Source organism: Zootoca vivipara, chromosome Z (genome assembly GCF_963506605.1).
Source record: "Zootoca vivipara chromosome Z, rZooViv1.1, whole genome shotgun sequence".
Lineage (NCBI taxonomy): Eukaryota > Metazoa > Chordata > Lepidosauria > Squamata > Lacertidae > Zootoca > Zootoca vivipara.
Genome location: NC_083294.1, coordinates 29,356,114 through 29,375,766, shown reverse-complemented (window position 1 = coordinate 29,375,766; position 19,653 = coordinate 29,356,114). Strand labels below are relative to the sequence as shown.

Below are 19,653 nucleotides of genomic sequence, written 5' to 3'. Positions count from 1 at the left end.
GGCTGATTTCCGCCTGGACACTGCTGCCGACTGCAGTATTCTGGATATGTCCGAGAAAATCCGGACATATGGCAAGCCTAAATTAACCCACATGAACACAATGAATTACTGCAGGACCAATGACACTAATTCTTAGCATGGCTTACGAAGCTTTAGGACAACATATCTCTGATGAATTTTCTGGAAGTCTGAGTAGCTGTGTGTAGGGACCCTTTAATAATAATAATAATAATAATAATAATAATAATAATAATAATAATAATTTTATTTATACCCCGCCCTCCCCAGTGAGAGCCGGGCTCAGGGCGGCTGACATCAATAAAATTACAATAAAACATAAAAGAAAGAAAAACAATTGATTAAAATGCAGCGCAGAACAGCTCCATCTTGCAGGCCCTGCGGAAAGATGTCAAATCCCGCAGGGCCCTGGTCTCCTGTGAGAGAGCGTTCCACCAAGTTGAGGCCAATACTGAAAAGGCCCTGAATACTGAAAAGTGCAGGGATGGGGGACCAGTAGCCCTCCAAATGCTGGTGGACTACAATTTCCATCATCCTTGAGAATTGCTTCAGCTGAGGTTAGGCTTTAGAATTTATAAATGAACCCCACCTAAAAAAAAAACAACTCCCAAAAGCAATTTGCAACAATAATAAAATGCAGTGATAAAAATACATAAGCATATTCAAGACACAGCCAAAGTAAAAACATCCAATCGTTGGTGCTGCCCAAATGCACAGGGTGGGAGGGAAGAATTTCTGGGCACTGAAACAAGGACAAGCTGGTGCCAAGCAGGCCTCCCTGTAGATAACAATCTATAGACAGAGAGCAGCTGTTTGATCAATATACTACCATATCTTGCTAAATTTCATTCACACCACCAGGCATGTTATGACACAACAGCAGACCACATTGTGTGCTTCTGTTCCTCCATTATTTTACCCATGAAAATGGCAGTAAATAACTGTATGCTGGAATACCACCCCAAATTTTGTCAGATGGCGACACAATCCATGACAATCATGGGAAAATTATAGATCAAAACCCCCGTAATTTTCCAGGTTAGCAGGTAGCAAATAGATTTCTTTTCCTGTAGGCAATTAACACAGATATTAGCACTAAATTTCCCCGTGGATTCTGCTAGATTTCCACAAGTGGCTTTTATGTCATGTGAAAGATCATATAAAATGCAGAAATTATCAGGAAGATGGGAAATGCAGCCCTGGTTTGGGAAGTGCAGATTAGGTTGGCTTGCTTTTTAAAGCATACTGAATTGAATTCCCAACCCCATTCCTAATTATGATTGCCAATTCCTCCAAGATTATGTGACACACACACACCCAAATCAAGGGGGGAATATGGAATATTTCCCTAAAATTGGACTCTTAACCTAAGATAACTGAAACCTGGTTCTGACATTCTGGGAAGAAGGCTGATGACAATATAGTCAAAATGCCAATTTTGCTTTTTCCTATGTACCTTTTTGAGCCAGCATCCCCATCGCTGTCAAAGTGGGTGGGAACACTATACGTTGCTCCAGAAGGAGTATCGGTGCTGTCCCTATTGAAAGAGCCAGTCCTAGCAGAGACAGAAATATGTTTCAGTGTTAGATGAATATTCAATGCCTGGATTTGCTGGTTTACCTCTTCCAGCCTCATCCCCTTTTTCATTTGTATTGTGACTATTAAACTGTAAGCCCATGTGCAGGGAGCATGCTGCTGTTCTAAAGTCTTTTCAGAAGCACTTTAGGTGCTGCTTACATGCAATTGGGGGCCCTACAGCAGTTGTATTGGGAAGTTTTAAATGCTTGATATTTTACTGTTTTTATATATGCCGTAAGCCGCCAGAGTGGCTGGGGAAACCCAGCCAGATAGGTGGGGTATAAATATTATTCTTATTAATGTTGTTGTTAGTGGTGAGTTTGCTGCCCACTTTCCCCTTCCATGCTCACACAAAATCTGTGTGAATTCTGTGACTTGTGAACTCAGGCCGCTGTATTTGGCCTCCCTGGTGGAGCTTCCCTCTTTGTGATCTGGGGCAGATCTGCCAAGAAAACATCCAGCAAATTTTTGTTACGCATGAAGCAACACGGATTGTCAATGGCTGCTGAGCATGACAACAGTATATTCTGCCTCCAGTATCAAAGGCGGAATGCTGCCACTGAATGCCGGTTGCTGGGGAACACAAGTGGGGGGAGAGAGTGCTGTTGCACTTGTCTCATGCTGCTGGGCTTCCCACAAGCATCTGAGTGGCGTCTTTGAGAGCAGGACGTTGGACTAGATGGGCTTTTGGCCTGATCCAGCAGGATTTTCGTGTGTGTGTTCATGCATCTCATTTCCCAGCGTTAACTTCCCAGGAAAAGAAGGGAACAGGGAAGAGCCAGTTTAAATCTTCACTAAGCTTAGGAAGCTCATTTGGTGACCCTGGGCATAGATACAGCGTGTTGTAGGGGTTAGAGTGTCAGACCTAGAGGGCTAGACTTAGAAGATCCAGGTCCATTGCTGCACATGAAATCCAGTAAGTGAAATTGGGCCAGATTCAGCTTTAACCTACCTGAGAGTATAGGAAAGGGGTATAGATCAGCGGTAGGGCATCTGAGAAGATCCCAGGTTCAATTCCTGGCACCGCCAGGTAAGTCTGGGAGGGACCCTGGAGAGCCACTTCAAATCAGGGCAGACAATACTTAACTGGGTGATCTACTGGAATACTGTGAGGTGTTCTAATGTACATTCTTCTTAGGGATGAATTGGCAGCTGCTGAAATTGCAATTATAGTGCCTATTTTCAGGTGAGGGCTGGTTTTAGGACCTTGGAACAGAGCAAGGTGTGGATTTCAGGGGTGCCAACAATGAAATTATGTGAATATTCTTGTCCATGGGAGGTTACTACCCTGCTAGAATTCTAATTAAACTGAATTGAAATGCTGTGGAAATGAGGTGAGTGGAGGCAGAAGCCATGCCCGCCCCACCCACTTTTAGGGAGAAGTCTTGCCACAATTCAGGAGCTTTGTGCGTAGAAGAAATGACAGCACAGCAGCCAGAGCTTCATTTCCACAGGCAACGACAAAACTACCCCCCCCCCTCCACAAGGAAGCTGTCCCCACTACCCTCCTTTCCACCACTGTAAATGCCACCCTCTTTTGGGTTTCCTTGGACATTTTTCAGGGCGGACATAGTCAAAAAGTGAGAGGGAGCAGTCTAGCTTTTCAGCAAAAATGTGAAAAATAGTGCCTGTACCTTTTGTCTCATTTACCAACTTCTACAAATGCTAGAAGCTTTTAAAATTAAAATAAAATTGCAGGAGGAAAGATATCCCCCCACAGGATACACATGTGACCACTGTCAAAAATATTCATATATTCAGTACTGTAATCAAAATATTCAAATGATTTCACCCATATCCCACTAAAATGAAGAGATGGCCCATACATATTTGGAATGGCAAATGTGAGAAGGGAAGGGGGCGACCTGGAAGTCCTTGAACCCACTCTTTGTGCTGGCTGGAAAAGAAAGAAATGAGGGGGCCAGAGCATGGACACCAGCAAATGTACCTGCACATCTCCCCCTGGCTGCGCTACTGCCCTTGAGCCCATGAGTCTCCTCAGGACTGGGAAAGCTGGCAGAGAAACAGCAGCTATGGCACATTGCCACCTGCTTTCTTTTTGTGCACGTGTGTTTTCTCTGTTGGTAGTGGGGTTTATTGCTGTGGATTGTTGTGGGCACCAATTCATACCACTCAGGGTGAGAGCCTGGATGGATTGGAGTGGGGGAAGAAAAGGGGTTAAGTTACTTAAAAGCCACCAAGTCTGTTGGCACAGAGTGTGAGAGTGTCTTTGTGTGTGTGAGAGAGCAGGGCTGCTGTAAGTGAACAACAGAGTGGAAACTGTTGCTAAAACCACAGGTTATTTATTCTATTTAAATCTGCTTGAATGCCTTGTGTTTGCTTTTACCTAAGTATTTGGTTAAATTGGCAGTTTTTTCAAAAAATTTTTTGTAGTTTTAAAGCTTGTTCACCTTATGACAGAATTGTTAAACTGTTGTTCATTGGACCTGTAATTTTTTTAATTAAAAAAAATGGTCTACTTGGTTTTTCCTCTCTTTATTTCATTATCTTTGTCCCTGCTCTTAGATTGAAAATATTTATTGAGGAGCAGGCCATAAATATAGCAAATAAATAAATAAATAGTCTAGATATCACAAGCTGGTGGAGGGGAGAGACATACCACACACAATACCCTAATTTGCAACAAGCAAATTAATCACTATCATCTAAAAAGAAGCCACTATTTTACATTATCTTTAGACCTCCAAAGTTTTAGCCATGCCCTTTTACCTTGGGGAGCCAACATCTATGTCACGCAGGTGTTCTCCAGCCATGGACTGAAGATAAGTCTCAGGTGTAGAGAAAGCATCTCTGGTTCGATAATGAGAGGTGGGCCTGCTAAGGGAAGTCCAATGAACCTTTGTGAGGACATTTGGCCAGACAGACTGTCAAATGTGACTAATGGTGATTTCCATACTTGGAAGTAGGGTTGTATTTGGCCCAGTTTTTGCTGCAGTTAAGACGCTCATAAAATGCGCATTGAAACAGTTTTGTGGAAATGCATACAAAAATACATGCAATAATAACACATACAATGATGCACTTAATAGCATGTACAATTTTAATGTGAACTTTTCATTCAATCTCTCAAAGAATTCACACAAAATGGGACAGATTTCTGATAGAGCGCCAGCAAAAATGAATTAGGAGGTTCTTACCTATTTGGGTTCGCCTCTGGGGAGATGACGATGTGTGGAGGTGTTTGACTCACAGTTGTACTTTTGGGCTTTCTTGTTTCCCAGCTGTGGATGGCAAGAGGGCATCTGATTAATAGGAGACCTACAACCACTGTTCCATTCTCAACCCGTTTTCTGTTAGTCCAGGTATCTATGCAGGAATGTTGGGCTGTGTGTATGCAGAAAACTCCAACTTTTGTGTGCCTGGAATACAGCTTACTGAACGAACACATCCGTTGCTCCACCCTCTTGTTTACTCAGGCTCCACCTACCACTGCCATGCTGGGATGTGGGAATGTGCACCCTAAGAGCAAAAAACCTTCCCAGTTTAGGGTCTGAGAAAAAAGCCAGTATAAAAGTATAAAATTTACCAAGTGGGTGCTCAATATGATTAAAGATACAATCCATCCTATGCATTTAAAGCACATGGCATCCGCCTCAAAATCACGGGAACTGTAGTTTGTTGATGGTGGTGGAAACTGTGCAAGGAATAAACTACAATTCCAATGATCTTTTGGGGGAAGCCATGTTGTATTAAATGTGTGTTGAATGTATGCTGTGGGTGTGAGCATGTACAGCTTTCCAGGAAGTAAGCCCCACTGTACTCACTGGAATTTACTTCTGAGTAGGCATACTGTATATGGATTTGCATTGTTAATTTTGCATTTTTGGTGATCACATAGGAAAAGACATATCAACTGTATTGCCCCCCCCCCTATATTCTGAACCAAGGAAGAAATTTTACTCTCTGCTGAATAGAAAAATAGATCCAATGCCTACCATCAAATCATATTTATACTATCTACCTGAGATAAATTTGTAGCAGACTGAGGAATAGGGCATTAATCTAAATATCAAATATGCAGTGCTTTATCTTCTAGAAAAAAGGGTGCCTGTACTCATCATGAAGTTTTTACTGTGAGTGCCACAGTTTTAACCAGTGCTTTTTTTTCTAGCGAAAAATAGGTGCCAGTAATGTGTACCCTTGAGTACCCCCAGAAAAAAACAGCACTGTAAATAAACAAATACTGTACCTAGATATGCATTAGCTGCCTCAAAAACTTAGAGAAGGTTCATTGAGAGCAGCTTGATAAACTTCTAGTTTACTTTTTAAAACTTTGAGAGGAAAGTATACAGTATTCATTTTAATTCTCCAAATTTCATACATGCTATCTTTAGTGCTTCTGATCCTTTCTGATATTGCATTTCTGCTTTGATTATGAATGTAATCATGACCCTCATGGAAAAATAGAATGCAAGTATTCCAGTTATTAATTACAGTTTTGCTCTTGGTTGTTGTTTAGTTGTTTAGTCGTGTCCGACTCTTCGTGACCCCATGGACCAGAGCACACAAGGCACTCCTGTCTTTCGCTCTACCGTTTGTCTGAATATGCATCCCCACTTTATCCTCACAACAGCCCTTGACAGGTAGATTCTGCTGGGGAATAGTGAGCTTCGTGGCGGAACGGGGCATTAAACCCAATTCTCAATCCAGCACTCCAACCACTATGCAGTGTAGCACTTTTGTTGGGCACGTGGGTGGCACCCCTGGCCTGCGGGTCACACGTGGCCCCCTGGACTCTCTCCAGGTCATGCCCCTCTCTTCCCACTGCTCTGTGCTTTTCTTGAGTGCTTTTACCTGGCTGGAACTGTAATAATGGCTCTTTCTTGCCTCGATGGGAAAGTGCAAGCACACCTGGCTTTTGTGTGGCTGGGGATAGTTGATGTTGCATTTGGGTCCTGTTTGTGAGCTCCCCATAGGCACCTGGCTGCTGGACTAGATGAGCCTTTGGCCTGATCCAGCAGGGCTCTTCTTATGTTATATTATCTGCCCACTTTTGCCTCTGGTCCTGCCCATCAGTGCCATGTGGCTCTTGTAAGGTTTCCCACAAGGGAATGCAGCCCATGGCTTGAAAAAGGCTCCTCACGCCTGCTGAAAGTGCGGTTTTTAAAAAAGCAGCAGCATTAATCATTAGCACACTTAGTAGAGGGGCAAGTAAACATGCATAGGATTAGTTAGTTACAGGTAGGTAGCCGTGTTGGTCTGACGTAGTCAAAACAAAAAATAAAAAAATTCCTTCCAGCAGCACCTTAGAGACCAACTAAGTTTCTCATAGGTATGAGGCATATAGGTATAGGTGTGCATGCACATGAAAGCTCTTACCTATGAGAAACTTAGTTGGTCTCTAAGGTGCTGCTGGAAGGATTAGTTAGTGTAAAAGAACGCAAGTGGAAATTACCCTCTGACACTGCTGTGCAAACAGTGTACCTAAGCTAAACACTTTACCTCCACAGTAAATGTGGAAGTGAATTACAGGTGTTTAGGATAGGTGTTTAGGTTCAAAATTGGGAAAGGAGTACGACAAGGTTGTATATTGTCTCCCTGCTTATTTAACTTATATGCAGAATTCATCATGCGAAAGGCTGGACTAGATGAATCCCAAGCAGGAATTAAGATTGCCGGAAGAAATATCAACAACCTCAGGTATGCAGATGACACAACCTTGATGGCAGAAAGCGAGGAGGAATTAAAGAACCTTTTAATGAGGGTGAAAGAGGAGAGCGCAAAATATGGTCTGAAGCTCAACATCAAAAAAACCAAGATCATGGCCACTGGTCCCATCACCTCCTGGCAAATAGAAGGGGAAGAAATGGAGGCAGTGAGAGATTTTACTTTCTTGGGCTCCTTGATCATTGCAGATGGTGACAGCAGTCACGAAATTAAAAGACGCCTGCTTCTTGGGAGAAAAGCAATGACAAACCTAGACAGCATCTTAAAAAGCAGAGACATCACCTTGCCTACAAAGGTCCGTATAGTTAAAGCTATGGTTTTCCCAGTAGTGATGTATGGAAGTGAGAGCTGGACCATAAAGAAGGCTGATCGCCGAAGAATTGATGCTTTTGAATTATGGTGCTGGAGGAGACTCTTGAGAGTCCCATGGACTGCTAGAAGATCAAACCTATCCATTCTTAAGGAAATCAGCCCTGAGTGCTCCCTGGAAGGACAGATCGTGAAGCTGAGGCTCCAATACTTTGGCCACCTCATGAGAATAGAAGACTCCCTGGAAAAGACCCTGATGCTGGGAAAGATTGAGGGCACTAGGAGAAGGGGACGACAGAGGACGAGATGGTTGGACAGTGTTCTTAAAGCTACCAACATGCAGGAGTTTCCAAACTGTGGGAGGCAGTGGAAGACAGGAGTGCCTGGTGTGCTCTGGTCCATGGGGTCACAAAGAGTCGGACACGACTAAACAACTAAACAACAATAACAACCCTTCATCACAAGATCTCAGAGCAGTTCACAAGATAAAACACTGCATATTTGCTTGAACTGGAAGGACAGATCCTGAAGCTGAGGCTCCAATACTTTGGCCACCTCATGAGAAGAGAAGAAGCCTTGGAAAAGACCTTGATGTTGGGAAAGATGGAGGGCACTAGGAGAAGGGGACGACAGAGGACGAGATGGTTGGACAGTGTTCTTGAAGCTATGAACATGAGTTTGACCAAACTGCGGGAGGCAGTGGAAGACAGGAGTGCCTGGCGTGCTATGGTCCATGGGGTCACGAAGAGTCGGACACGATTAAACGACTAAACAACAACAACAACAAGGATAGAACAATACAAGAAGGATTACCTGTCCTCAGTAATAACGGCACTAGGTGTTTCAGCACTTCGTGTGGCCTTGGATTTTCGTTCATTCTTCTCACTGTGGAAATGAAAGCAGAAGCAGTTGGAAATTAATTACAATTCATTTCTTTCTCACTCCTTCCAACCAAGCATGCCAGTTCCACTAGGAAGAGCAGTTCTCTACTTAGCTGCTTGTATTTTATGAGTAAATTAGGATTGCACAGATTATTTATTACCTTCTATGTGAAGGAGATTCAGGAGATTTTGGAGCAGAGTTGTTCCAGGAAGTCATCTGATTACTCTCTTGGTCCAGTTTGTTACTGGAAGAAGAAATTAGAATAATTATGTCTTTGGGAGCATATCTGGGCGCAGTAAGCTAGAGTAAGAAGGGATTTGAACTCTGCGTGTAGAAGAAGTCTCAAAGGTTCTGCTGGACACTGACCCCTATTTCGCACCCACAGCACAAATGTATAACATTCACCGCAACCCTGAATATACAGGAAAACACTGAGTATGAATACAGCATGGTCAGTTTGTTGCAATTTATACAGGTGAAACTCGGAAAATTAGAATATCGTCAAAAATTGCATTCATTTCAGTAATGCAACTTATTATTTATAATTTTTCTTTTAATTTTTACAAATGCTTTCTTTTGGAATTTCCACAGTAATAAAACAAAGAGTTACAATAATACAAAAATAAACATCACTATTACATTTCATTAATTACATTCCATTTATAATTGACCTGCCTAACGACAAATAATTACAATTACAACAAATAAAGGCTTGACATATCCTGCTTTGCATGCCATGCATCTATCTCATATATTGGTTTCACCTTTTAAGTTGCATTACTGAAATAAATGCACTTTTTGATGATATTCTAATTTTCCGAGTTTCACTGTATAACTGAAACTGAGGCCTGGGCATCTCAGAAAGAGACATCATTTCCACAAGCTAGATTGGCCAAAAACTGTTCTTAACTAGGATATCTGTTTGATTTCTGCCCAATACATTCTGCCAATGTAGAGAGGAGCTTCATTTACCTGTTTTCCAAAGAACTGAACTGGTTGAACAAGGATTCAGAATAGGAACTGGAGGCTTGGTTTCCGCTGTTCCCTGAATCAAAGCTATGAAAAGAGAGCAATGCAGCACAGGGCAAGTACATTAAGGTTTTCTCCTTTTGAAATCCAGAGTTCTTCCACCCAGCTCTTCTCCCTCCAACACCACTTTCCTCTTGTAGATAAAATGGGCCTGATCCAGGTTTAGAGGCAGCCTGCCACTGAATATCAAGCTGCTGGGGGAACAACAATAGACCAGAATCCCACTTTCATACCTTGTTTTTGAGTAAGGATGGCGAAGAAAAAGGCATTTTCCATTTTTCCCATTTTGGAGTTGATTTTTATTTTTATTTCTGGAGAGCAGCAAATTTCAAAGGATCGTTCTAGCCCCTTCTGCACTATACATTTAAAATGTATACCACTTTAAATAGTCATGGCTGTTTGGGAACTGCCTGGGAACTGTAGTTTTTAAGGGAACTGAGAATCATTAGGAAACTCCCTTAATTTAATGCATTATGTTGCAGAAATGGCTAGGAAAAATATGTATATTATGCAAAATTGTATTCTAAAATATGTGTGTTAGGAAGAAAAGGCATGAAAATGTTGATAATTATGTGAAGACATAAAAAAGGGCAAAGAATTAGAAAAATTAAAAACTGATAAAAACCACGATTGACAGATTATCTGGTTCTGCTTGTGAGCTTTGCAGAAGCATCTGAGTAGCAACTATGGGCAATGTGAAGTACAGTGGTGCCTCGCAAGATGAATTTAATTCGTTCCAGGACTCAATTCGTCCTATTTAGTCTTGCAAGTCGCGGTTTCCCATAGGAATGCATTGAAACTTAATCAATGCATTCCTATGCATTTCACAACAAACCCACATGTCAGGATCCCAGACTCCAGGGAGATGTTTCTTGAGTTACAGGTATTTGTGAGCAATTGGGACTCCAAGGGGCAATGAGGAAACTGACAGCTAATGGGGCATCCTCTGGGGCAATTGAGTTAAGGACACACTTGCTTATTTCTTAGGCTATTTTGGTTTTCACCACTTGCTATCCGTGTTAGAAACAGATAGAGATATACAACCTAGGTGCCAAGTGGCTCCTTAAACCAAGGTTACAGTCGCCATATCGGAATGCTTAGTTGCCATTTTGGGGCAAGACAGCTCTAAAGCAGGGGTCAGCAAACTTTTTCAGCAGGGGGCTGGTCCACTGTTCCTCAGACCTTGTGGGGGGCCAGACTATATTTTGGAGAAAAAAATGAATTCCTATGCCCCACAAAGAACCCAGAGATGCATTTTAAATAAAAGGACACATTCTACTCATGTAAAAACACCAGGCAGGCCCCACAAATAACCCAGAGATGTATTTTAAATAAGAGGACACATTCTACTCATGTAAAAACATGCTGATTCCCGGGCCATTCGCGGGCCGGATTGAGAAGGCGATTGGGCTGCATCCGGCCCCTGGGCCTTAGTTTGGGGACCCCTGCTCTAAAGTCTTATTTTTCAAATGATGGACTGGTTGTGATTGGTAATCAGTTAAACCATTGGTTAGTTCAGATGACAACCTTGAACTAGGTTAAGAACACTGACAACTTAAAGAAAATATGTATGTCCCTGGATAAAGTGACTTTATCCAGGGACATACATATTGGCCTTTTCCGACCTCTTTTTCTTAATGGTGACACAGACCATTCATAACGTAGGGATATTCTTCACAAATGTGAGCAGGGCAGTGGGGTGGGGGTAAGTGAAGACAATCATTAAATATAACATTGTTCACTGCTCTTGCTCGGGCTGCACAGAAAAGGCATTTAGGTTCCTAGAATTCATTCTGATTGTGAAGATAAAATATAACTGATAGAATTCTACAGGATGTGGTTTTAGTGTGTGAAAACAGTCGAGATCCCAGGATCCCCAGGCATGTACCTCCAGGTAGTGGAGACGTCAGGTGCCATCCTGGCATCTAGATATAAGTGGTTGATAGCTAGGTGCAAAATGCACCTGGCGCCTGGCTAATTTCGAACATTGCTTGCTATAGTATGGAATGGTAAAGGAAAATGCAGATTACACTAACCTTGTGCTAGAAGAAGCATTCACCATCCTTGTCTCACTTCGTGGGGATCCTGAAGTGCTTATTCTTTCCCCACTGGTGCTGCTGGTAAAACAGAGAAAGCCTGGTAGTTAGTCCATGGGTTTATTGTCTTCAGTACACCAGACTTGCCAAGTGTCCCTAATTTAGAGAAGCCGTCCCAGTCTCTGATTTGATCCTGGAATGTCCCACTTTTCCTTAGGATATCCCTATTTTCACTGGAGAAATGTTGGAGGGTATGGAGTTATTCGATTCCTGAGCTGCCTGAAGGCAATCCTATACAGTGGTGCCTCGACTTACGAATTTAATCAATTCCGAAGGCACCTTCATAGGTCGAAAAATTCGTAAGTCAAAAAACGCCATTGGAAACATGATTTCCCATAGGAATGCATTGGAAACGGATAAATTCACAAGTCGAAAAATCCCTATCTAAAACCACCGCGGTTCATAGGCACGCAGCCATTAGCCCCATTCGTAAGTCAAAAAAATCGGTTGTCGGGTCGTTTGTAAGTTGAGGTACCACTGTATAGGGAAGGTTTTTTTTTAAAAAAAAAATCTTTAATGTTTCATTATGTTTTTATATATGTTGGAAGCTGCCCAGAGTGGCTGGGGCAACCCAGTAAGATGTGTGGGGTATAAATAGTGAAATTATCAATATGGAATGGGACGTCCCTCTTTTCATTGGAGAAATGTTGGAGGGTATGGTAGACACTCAAAGTAGCCAATTCTCTAGCAGCCAATTGCAGTTTGACTTTGGAATGGTTCCTACCATTAATATCAGGGTGTAAATCAGGGATGGGAATCAGCTCAAGGGCCTCATTCCTTCATGGGTAACCTTCTGGGGCCCACATGCCACTGGTAGGCAGGGGGCCAGATGCAGAAGTGGAAAGAACAATGGATGTGACGCTTACCTTTCTACAGCACATTTCTGACATATAAAAGGCAGAAATTACTAAACAGCACATGCAGCATCTCTCCACCCTCCGTCCATGGAGGTTAGGAGCCTTATCACAATTCAAGGATCCATGTCAGTCAGGTAAAAGTATTCAAGGAGGGCGTGACCTCTAAGAGGAGGTGTGGCCTACCAAGAGTTCCATGGGCTAGATTGCGACACCTGAGGGTCTCATTTACTTTTCATGGCTTGAGGTTCCCCACCCCTGGTTTAAATAATAAAATCCAGCTCAGCAGCAGGTATTTGCAAAACAAAATTGGGCAACATTGTAGAATTCAAACTGTACGTTTCTCACATTTTGCTCTAAGAAATGCAGGCCTTTCGTTTCTTTTTCTGTTTCGGAAGCTGCAACAAAGCTACTTGCTTCCTCACAAAACTATGCCATCATTTCCTAAACTATTTTTTAATTGTTTAAAATGCAGGTCTAGCACTGCAACACATAAACTCTATGAAAAGGAAAGGAAAAAGGAAAGGCGGGGGAGTTACAGGCAGGCAGGAAAGAATTGGTGAAGGGTCAGGACAGCAGGTAAGGAAGGGAGGTAGGTGGCCACCAGATGCAGATGTCCTGATTAGGGATGGGAGAGAAATTTGATTAAATCCCCATTGAAATGTGAACTTGCTTAATTCGCTTATGCCAAAATAGTACATGAACCAAAACACAGCCATCTTTCGCAACTCGCACTTCTCCATACAGCTCTCCTGCTATCCATATGCGCAGGGTAAAAGGTGTGCAGCTATCCATATGCCAGGGTAAAAGGTAAAGGTAAAGGACCCCTGACAGTTAAGTCCAGTCGCGAACGACTCTGGGGTTGTGGTGCTCATCTCGCTTTACTGGCTGAGGGAGCCGACTTTGTCTGCGGACAGTTTTTCCGGGTCATGTGTGGCCAGCATGACTAAGCTGCTTCTGGTGAACCAGAGAAGCACACAGAAATGCTGTTTACCTTCCCGTCAGAGCGGGACCTATTTATCTACTTGCACTTTGATGTGCTTTCGAACTGCTAGGTTGGCAGGAGCTGGGACCAAGCAATGGGAGCTCACCCCATTGCGGGGATTCGAACCACCGACCTTCCGATCAGCAAGCCCTAGGCTCAGTGGTTTAGACCACAGCGCCACCTGCGTCCCTTATGCTAGGGTAAAGTGTCCATAAAAATGCATATATTAGTGCAAATAACATAAGCAATGTATTATTGATGGAGAAATTGCTTTACAAAAGTATGTATATTACGCAAGATTGCATTCAAATATGTGTGCATTAGGAGAAGCTCACACTAAAATGCTAATTAATTTTCATGGTGGCTTTCTGATGTGGAAAAGGGAACTGAAGATTAGAAAACTGAAACTGAAAGAAGCCGAGATTTACAGATTTGCCCATTCCCCAGTCATGGTGAGAGAGTATCAGAGTCTAGCCATAAGGCAATATGGCCACTAGCCAGAGAGGCAATTGGGGGACTGTTTTCTCCCACACCAGTTGGTGGGCATGCGGAGACATCTAAAGTGATAATCACTTTAATATTGACCAAAAAGTCTTACCTCTTCCCACGACGGCTGAACCATCCTGAAGCAGGTACTGTCTGACTTCTGGAGCGTGGGCCTGTGTCATCCTCTAGATCAAGCCTATCAGGAAGACAAAAAGCCCCAAGTATAAGTTGTGTTGTCCCTCTCTTTGCACACACTTCATTTTTAGGTTGTGAGGTGTGCCACGTATTTGACAGAGCCCTTATGTTCTCCCACCATCCACCCCAATTTGGTGTGTTTGTTTTTGAATAGCAATTTCATTGGGGACATTAAAAAAATGGAGCAAGGGACAAAGGCACAATTCCACCTGGCCTTGGAGACTACTCAATTTATTACAGCATAGGTTTTGTGGGCTGGCATCTGAGAAAGTGGACTCCACTCCAAGGAAGCTTATGCCATATACAGTAATACATTGGATAGTCCATAAGGTGCTGTAAGACTCTTTGTTGTCCATCCTCATCCGGACCATTGAACGAGTAGACAACAAGGGGCCTTAACTCACCTCTTGGCCACGAAGGATGGTGCCTCTTGCGTTGGACTTCTAAAAACACACAAGTATTAAACCCCATCAGCAGGGTGAGTTGAGGTCACCATAACCTTTTTTTAAAAATGTGTTTTTATTCATTGTTTTGTAAACAAAAGTGATAGGTGGCAATGCCATCAACACTTTCCTTACAAAAACCCACCTCTGCCTGCTCCCTCACCCCATGCTGTTACACAACCTTCAGTCACCCTTTCCTCTTCTTCTACCCAACCCCCTCAAAGGAATCCTTGAAACCTTGTTTGTTGTTTTCCTCCTATAACTCCTGTGTAAAACCTAAAGCATGGGTGGGGAGCCTATGGCCCTCCAGTTTGTTGTTGAATACCAACTCCTGCCAAGCCAAGCCAATGATCAGGGCTGATGGGGGTTGTAGTCCAATGACTACAACTGGAGAGCCATGAATGTCTCTGTTAAAAATAGTGCTATGAAGAGTACAACCTGGCAAAATGTGTATGTATGTGTTTGGTAGGGATGGAGAGCAGAGGTGTCTTACCCGTAGAGGCTAGTGGCGCATGGCGCCAAATTCTAGAGGGCGCCAGGGAAGAGGTGGAGGCTGGACACGGTGCCTCCCGGCATCAGCTTACCCGCCTCCGCCATGCTGTGCCAAAGCAGTGCCACGCCTGGAGCCTCTGTCTGCCGTGGCCACTGCAGCACAAAGCGGCCAGCTGAGTTGGGAGGCGGCATGTCCAGCCTCCACCTCTTTCCCGCCGGAGGAGCCACCCTTCAGCCGCTTCCCACCTCCTCCAGCCCCGCCGGCTGTTTCACCTTCAATCGTCGCTAAGAATTGTTCTTTTGTTTCTGTTGTTAATAAATCCCTTTCCCTCCACTCAAACTTACCCATTGCTTTTCTTAGCAGCTGAAAGGACATAGGAGCGCTCCCTGCTGGCTGTTCTCCTAAGCACGCTGCTTGCAGCTTCAGTTCTGTGAGGGGAAAGAGAGAAAGGAAGTAGGATGGAAACAGGACACGCCAGTTTCTACATCTGTGAAGTTTAATCACAGAATATACAGAACTGTATAGACTACTCCCATTAGGTTTGGCATCTTACACATCGCCAAAAGAGATGAAATACATCACCTCAACAATAGGACTAAAGGAAGATGACACAGGCCTGTATGAAATTTGCATATTGTGATTTATATTTATAGAGGCATATTTGGAAATAATCACTGTGGGCAAGACTGATTAGGTGACTTGTATGCTTGCTCTCTCTGCTGCCTTGTCGGTGGTCAACAGCTGTTCATTGTTGGTGGGCAACTTCAAAGCCCCTTCACTCCCTTCTTAGGGTCCCTTACCTCTAAATCAAGGGACACGGGTGACGCTGTGGGTTAAAGCAGAGAGCCTAGGGCTTGCCGATCAGAAGATCGGCGGTACGAATCCCTGTGACGGGGTGAGCTCCCGTTGCTCGGTCCCAGCTCCTGCCAACCTAGCAGTTCAAAAGCATGTCAAAGTGCAAGTAGAAACGGTGTTTCCATGTGCTGCTCTGGTTTGCCAGAAGCGGCTTTGTCATGCTGGCCACATGACCCAGAAGCTGTACACCGGCTCCCTCAGCCAGTAAAGCAAGATGAATGCCGCAACCCCAGTCGTTCACGGCTGGACCTAATGGTCAGGGGTCCCTTTACCTTTTACCTCTAAATCAGACTTGGACTGGACAGTCTTTCAAGCAGAGCAGCCCTCAAAAGAGAGGACTGTCCTCTGTGGTCTCATATGGCCACCTTGTACTGTATGCTTCAGACTGCAAATGCTCTCTTGACTGAAAGCTCCATGCAAATCAACAAATCCTTGAGCACAGAAAACTTGCTGGTTTTCTGTGCAGATGGAACTTTTCATATGAAGTAGCATTTAATCGGGTGAGCCCACAGCTGCAGTTGGAAGAAGTGCAGTCAGATATGTGAGAACAAGAACCTGGTCTAACAGAGCAATCCAATCTATATGAACTGATGTTTGGAATTAGTACAATTATCTCCCTCTCTCCTGCCACCCCCTTGGAACGCCCGTTTCATGGGAGGGGGCTATGGATACTTAAGCTACCCTGGCATAGCAGCAGCTCAGCCTGGGTGGGAGATTTATGCCAGTGAAGCCCTGGCTCGGCTGGGGCAGCCCAAAACCTGCTGGATCCAAAGCTCCCCATTCTGGTGAGTCTGGGATTTGGATTGCACTGTAAATCCCCCATGCACAGCTGTACAAGAGCTCATTGTCCATGGTGCTCTCTCAGCTCCAGGGACTGAACTCTGTTGCTTTCAAACATAACCCTCAATATGCAGTCTGCTGCAACTGTGATGTGGTACCTCTTTTGTTGCTCATCTGGGGAAACGGAAGGCTCCACGTCACCTGGTTCGGATAGCTCTCGTTTGATGTTATAAGGAGCACTGGATCATGTATAAGAAAGAAGAGGTGGATTGTTATTATTTTCAGCAAACAGCCACAGGAGGAAGCTTGCTCATCAGCCTCACCTCTCTACAACCGCCTCAACCACAGTGAAAGGCAGCAAAGTACACTTTGGATTCTCTGAAGCCTGCCAATATCTCCCTCTTGTGGCTACATAAGGATCCACATGCCCCTCTGAACTTTGGAAATGGGAGGAAATGATGAGGCTTCTGGACTGTGAGATCATAGGATGTGGGGAAAGCATGTGAGATAACCAGCCTAATATAACTGACATGCTTAAGTTTAGGCCGGCCCAAGGCATGGTACTTTCCTCCCCACCAGGGATGTTCTAAATCAGGAACAAAGGTGGAATAAAGACCTACATTGGGATCTCCTGCCCTGTGGATCCTTTCACCTGAGGCAGTTGCCTCACCTTGCTTCACGGGTGGGCCGGCCTTGCTGCCTGTGCAACTTTCATGACCGATGTGTGGAAAAGCACATGAACTGGACCTTTGGAGAGTTTGTAAGTAAACCATTTGTAACTTACTAAATATGTCTTCTCCTATGCTGGTGAAAGAAGGGACTGTTTTGTAACTCACTTGGAAAGACATATTTTAAAGGTCTAGTTACAGGTAGGTAGCCGTGTTGGTCTGGATCGAAGTAAAATAAAAAAATTCCTTCAGTAGCACCTTAAAGACCAACTAAGTTTTTATTTTGGTATGAGCTTTCGTGTGCATGCACACTTCTTCAGATACAGTGAAATGGAAGTTTCCAGGCACTTATGTAGAGAAGGGGTGGGGAGGGGTGGGGATGGGGAGGGGGGATCACTCAGAAGGGTGGTGGAAATGGGTGATTGACTGACTGATAGCTGTTGATGACCGGAAACGACTGCAAATGGTTTTGCATGAAAAAGCAAGGGTGGAGATGGCTGAAGATCGCTTATCATGCATAATGAGATAAGAACCCGATATCTCTGTTCAAACCAGGTCCCTCCATGGTTTTGAGCTTGGTGATAAGTTGCAATTCAGCAACTTCTCTTTCCAGTCTATTTCTGAAATTCTTTTGTAGTAAGACAGCTACTTTGAGATCTTGTATAGAATGTCCTGGGAGATTGAAGTGTTCTCCTACTGGTTTTTCTGTCTTCTGGTTCCTGATGTCAGATTTATGTCCATTTATCCTTTGGCGTAGGGTTTGGCCTGTTTGTCCAATATAGAGAGCTGAAGGGCACTGTTGGCATTTGATGGCATACACAATGTTAGAGGATGAGCAATTAAATAGTCCTGAGATGGTATGTTGGATGTTGTTGGGGCCAGTAATGGTATTGTCTGGGTGTATGTGGCAGCAAAGTTGGCATCTGGGTTTATTGCAGGCTCTGGTACCAGTGTCCATGTTAAGTCTGGTGGTTGTATTATTGTGGGTGAGGAGTTGTTTAAGATTGGGTGGCTGTCTGTAGGCAATGAAAGGTCTTCCTCCCAGAGCTCTGGGAGGAAGACCTTTCATTGCCTACAGACAGCCACCCAATCTTAAACAACTCCTCACCCACAATAATACAACCACCAGACTTAACATGGACACTGGTACCAGAGCCTGCAATAAACCCAGATGCCAACTTTGCTGCCACATACACCCAGACAATACCATTACTGGCCCCAACAACATCCAACATACCATCTCAGGACTATTTAATTGCTCATCCTCTAACATTGTGTATGCCATCAAATGCCAACAGTGCCCTTCAGCTCTCTATATTGGACAAACAGGCCAAACCCTACGCCAAAGGATAAATGGACATAAATCTGACATCAGGAACCAGAAGACAGAAAAACCAGTAGGAGAACACTTCAATCTCCCAGGACATTCTATACAAGATCTCAAAGTAGCTGTCTTACTACAAAAGAATTTCAGAAATAGACTGGAAAGAGAAGTTGCTGAATTGCAACTTATCACCAAGCTCAAAACCATGGAGGGACCTGGTTTGAACAGAGATATCGGGTTCTTATCTCATTATGCATGATAAGCGATCTTCAGCCATCTCCACCCTTGCTTTTTCATGCAAAACCATTTGCAGTCGTTTCCGGTCATCAACAGCTATCAGTCAGTCAATCACCCATTTCCACCACCCTTCTGAGTGATCCCCCCTCCCCATCCCCACCCCTCCCCACCCCTTCTCTACATAAGTGCCTGGAAACTTCCATTTCACTGTATCTGAAGAAGTGTGCATGCACACGAAAGCTCATACCAAAATAAAAACTTAGTTGGTCTTTAAGGTGCTACTGAAGGAATTTTTTTTATTTTAAAGGTCTAAATAGCCTATATTTTCACCCTTTGCTTTACTGCATATTTTGTGATTTTAAATCTTTGCTGGAATTTTCTCAACAAAGAGTACTTTCTATACCTACTTTTTCCTCCTGAACCAATAAAGTGAAAGAAGGAGCACAGAGCTTGCGGGAAAGGCAAGGAGGGTGATGGTGGTTAGTGAGAGTTGAAGAACAACCAGAGAGAAAAGAAAAAGGGAAAAAGGAGGGGGCAAAGCAACAAAACTGAACTTTGGGAAGAAGATGAAAGATGGAGAGAAAGCTACTGAAACTAAAAGGTGCTTTGTGTCACAGAGTGTCTGACTGCTGTCCAATACTGACAGATAACTGCCATTATTGTTATGTAAAGTAATAGGAGTGGGGGGAGGATTTAGTTCATTTGGCTTGGATTCTAGCTTCCATTCTGTGAA

The 19,653-nt window shown here is 43.7% G+C and overlaps 1 protein-coding gene across 9 annotated transcripts in view; it reads right to left on the bottom strand.

The window, feature by feature from the left end:
* The window catches only part of ZNF185 (zinc finger protein 185 with LIM domain), a 79,048-nt gene that overhangs the window by 19,942 nt on the left and 39,453 nt on the right, over positions 1 to 19,653 (bottom strand). For 4 of the 9 annotated variants that reach the window (XM_035113827.2, XM_035113830.2, XM_035113831.2 and 1 more), the window contains exons 9-18: positions 16,850 to 16,930; positions 15,401 to 15,484; positions 14,038 to 14,121; positions 11,541 to 11,621; positions 9,448 to 9,531; positions 8,636 to 8,719; positions 8,407 to 8,478; positions 4,755 to 4,838; positions 4,327 to 4,434; positions 1,475 to 1,573 (exon numbers count right to left, since the gene is read on the bottom strand). In XM_035113827.2, the coding sequence (XP_034969718.1) occupies positions 1,475 to 1,573; positions 4,327 to 4,434; positions 4,755 to 4,838; positions 8,407 to 8,478; positions 8,636 to 8,719; positions 9,448 to 9,531; positions 11,541 to 11,621; positions 14,038 to 14,121; positions 15,401 to 15,484; positions 16,850 to 16,930 (861 nt within the window). The remainder of the gene's footprint in view (positions 1 to 1,474; positions 1,574 to 4,326; positions 4,435 to 4,754; positions 4,839 to 8,406; positions 8,479 to 8,635; positions 8,720 to 9,447; positions 9,532 to 11,540; positions 11,622 to 14,037; positions 14,122 to 15,400; positions 15,485 to 16,849; positions 16,931 to 19,653) is intronic. The other 5 variants (XM_035113828.2, XM_035113833.2, XM_060270396.1 and 2 more) reach the window with 3 other exon arrangements.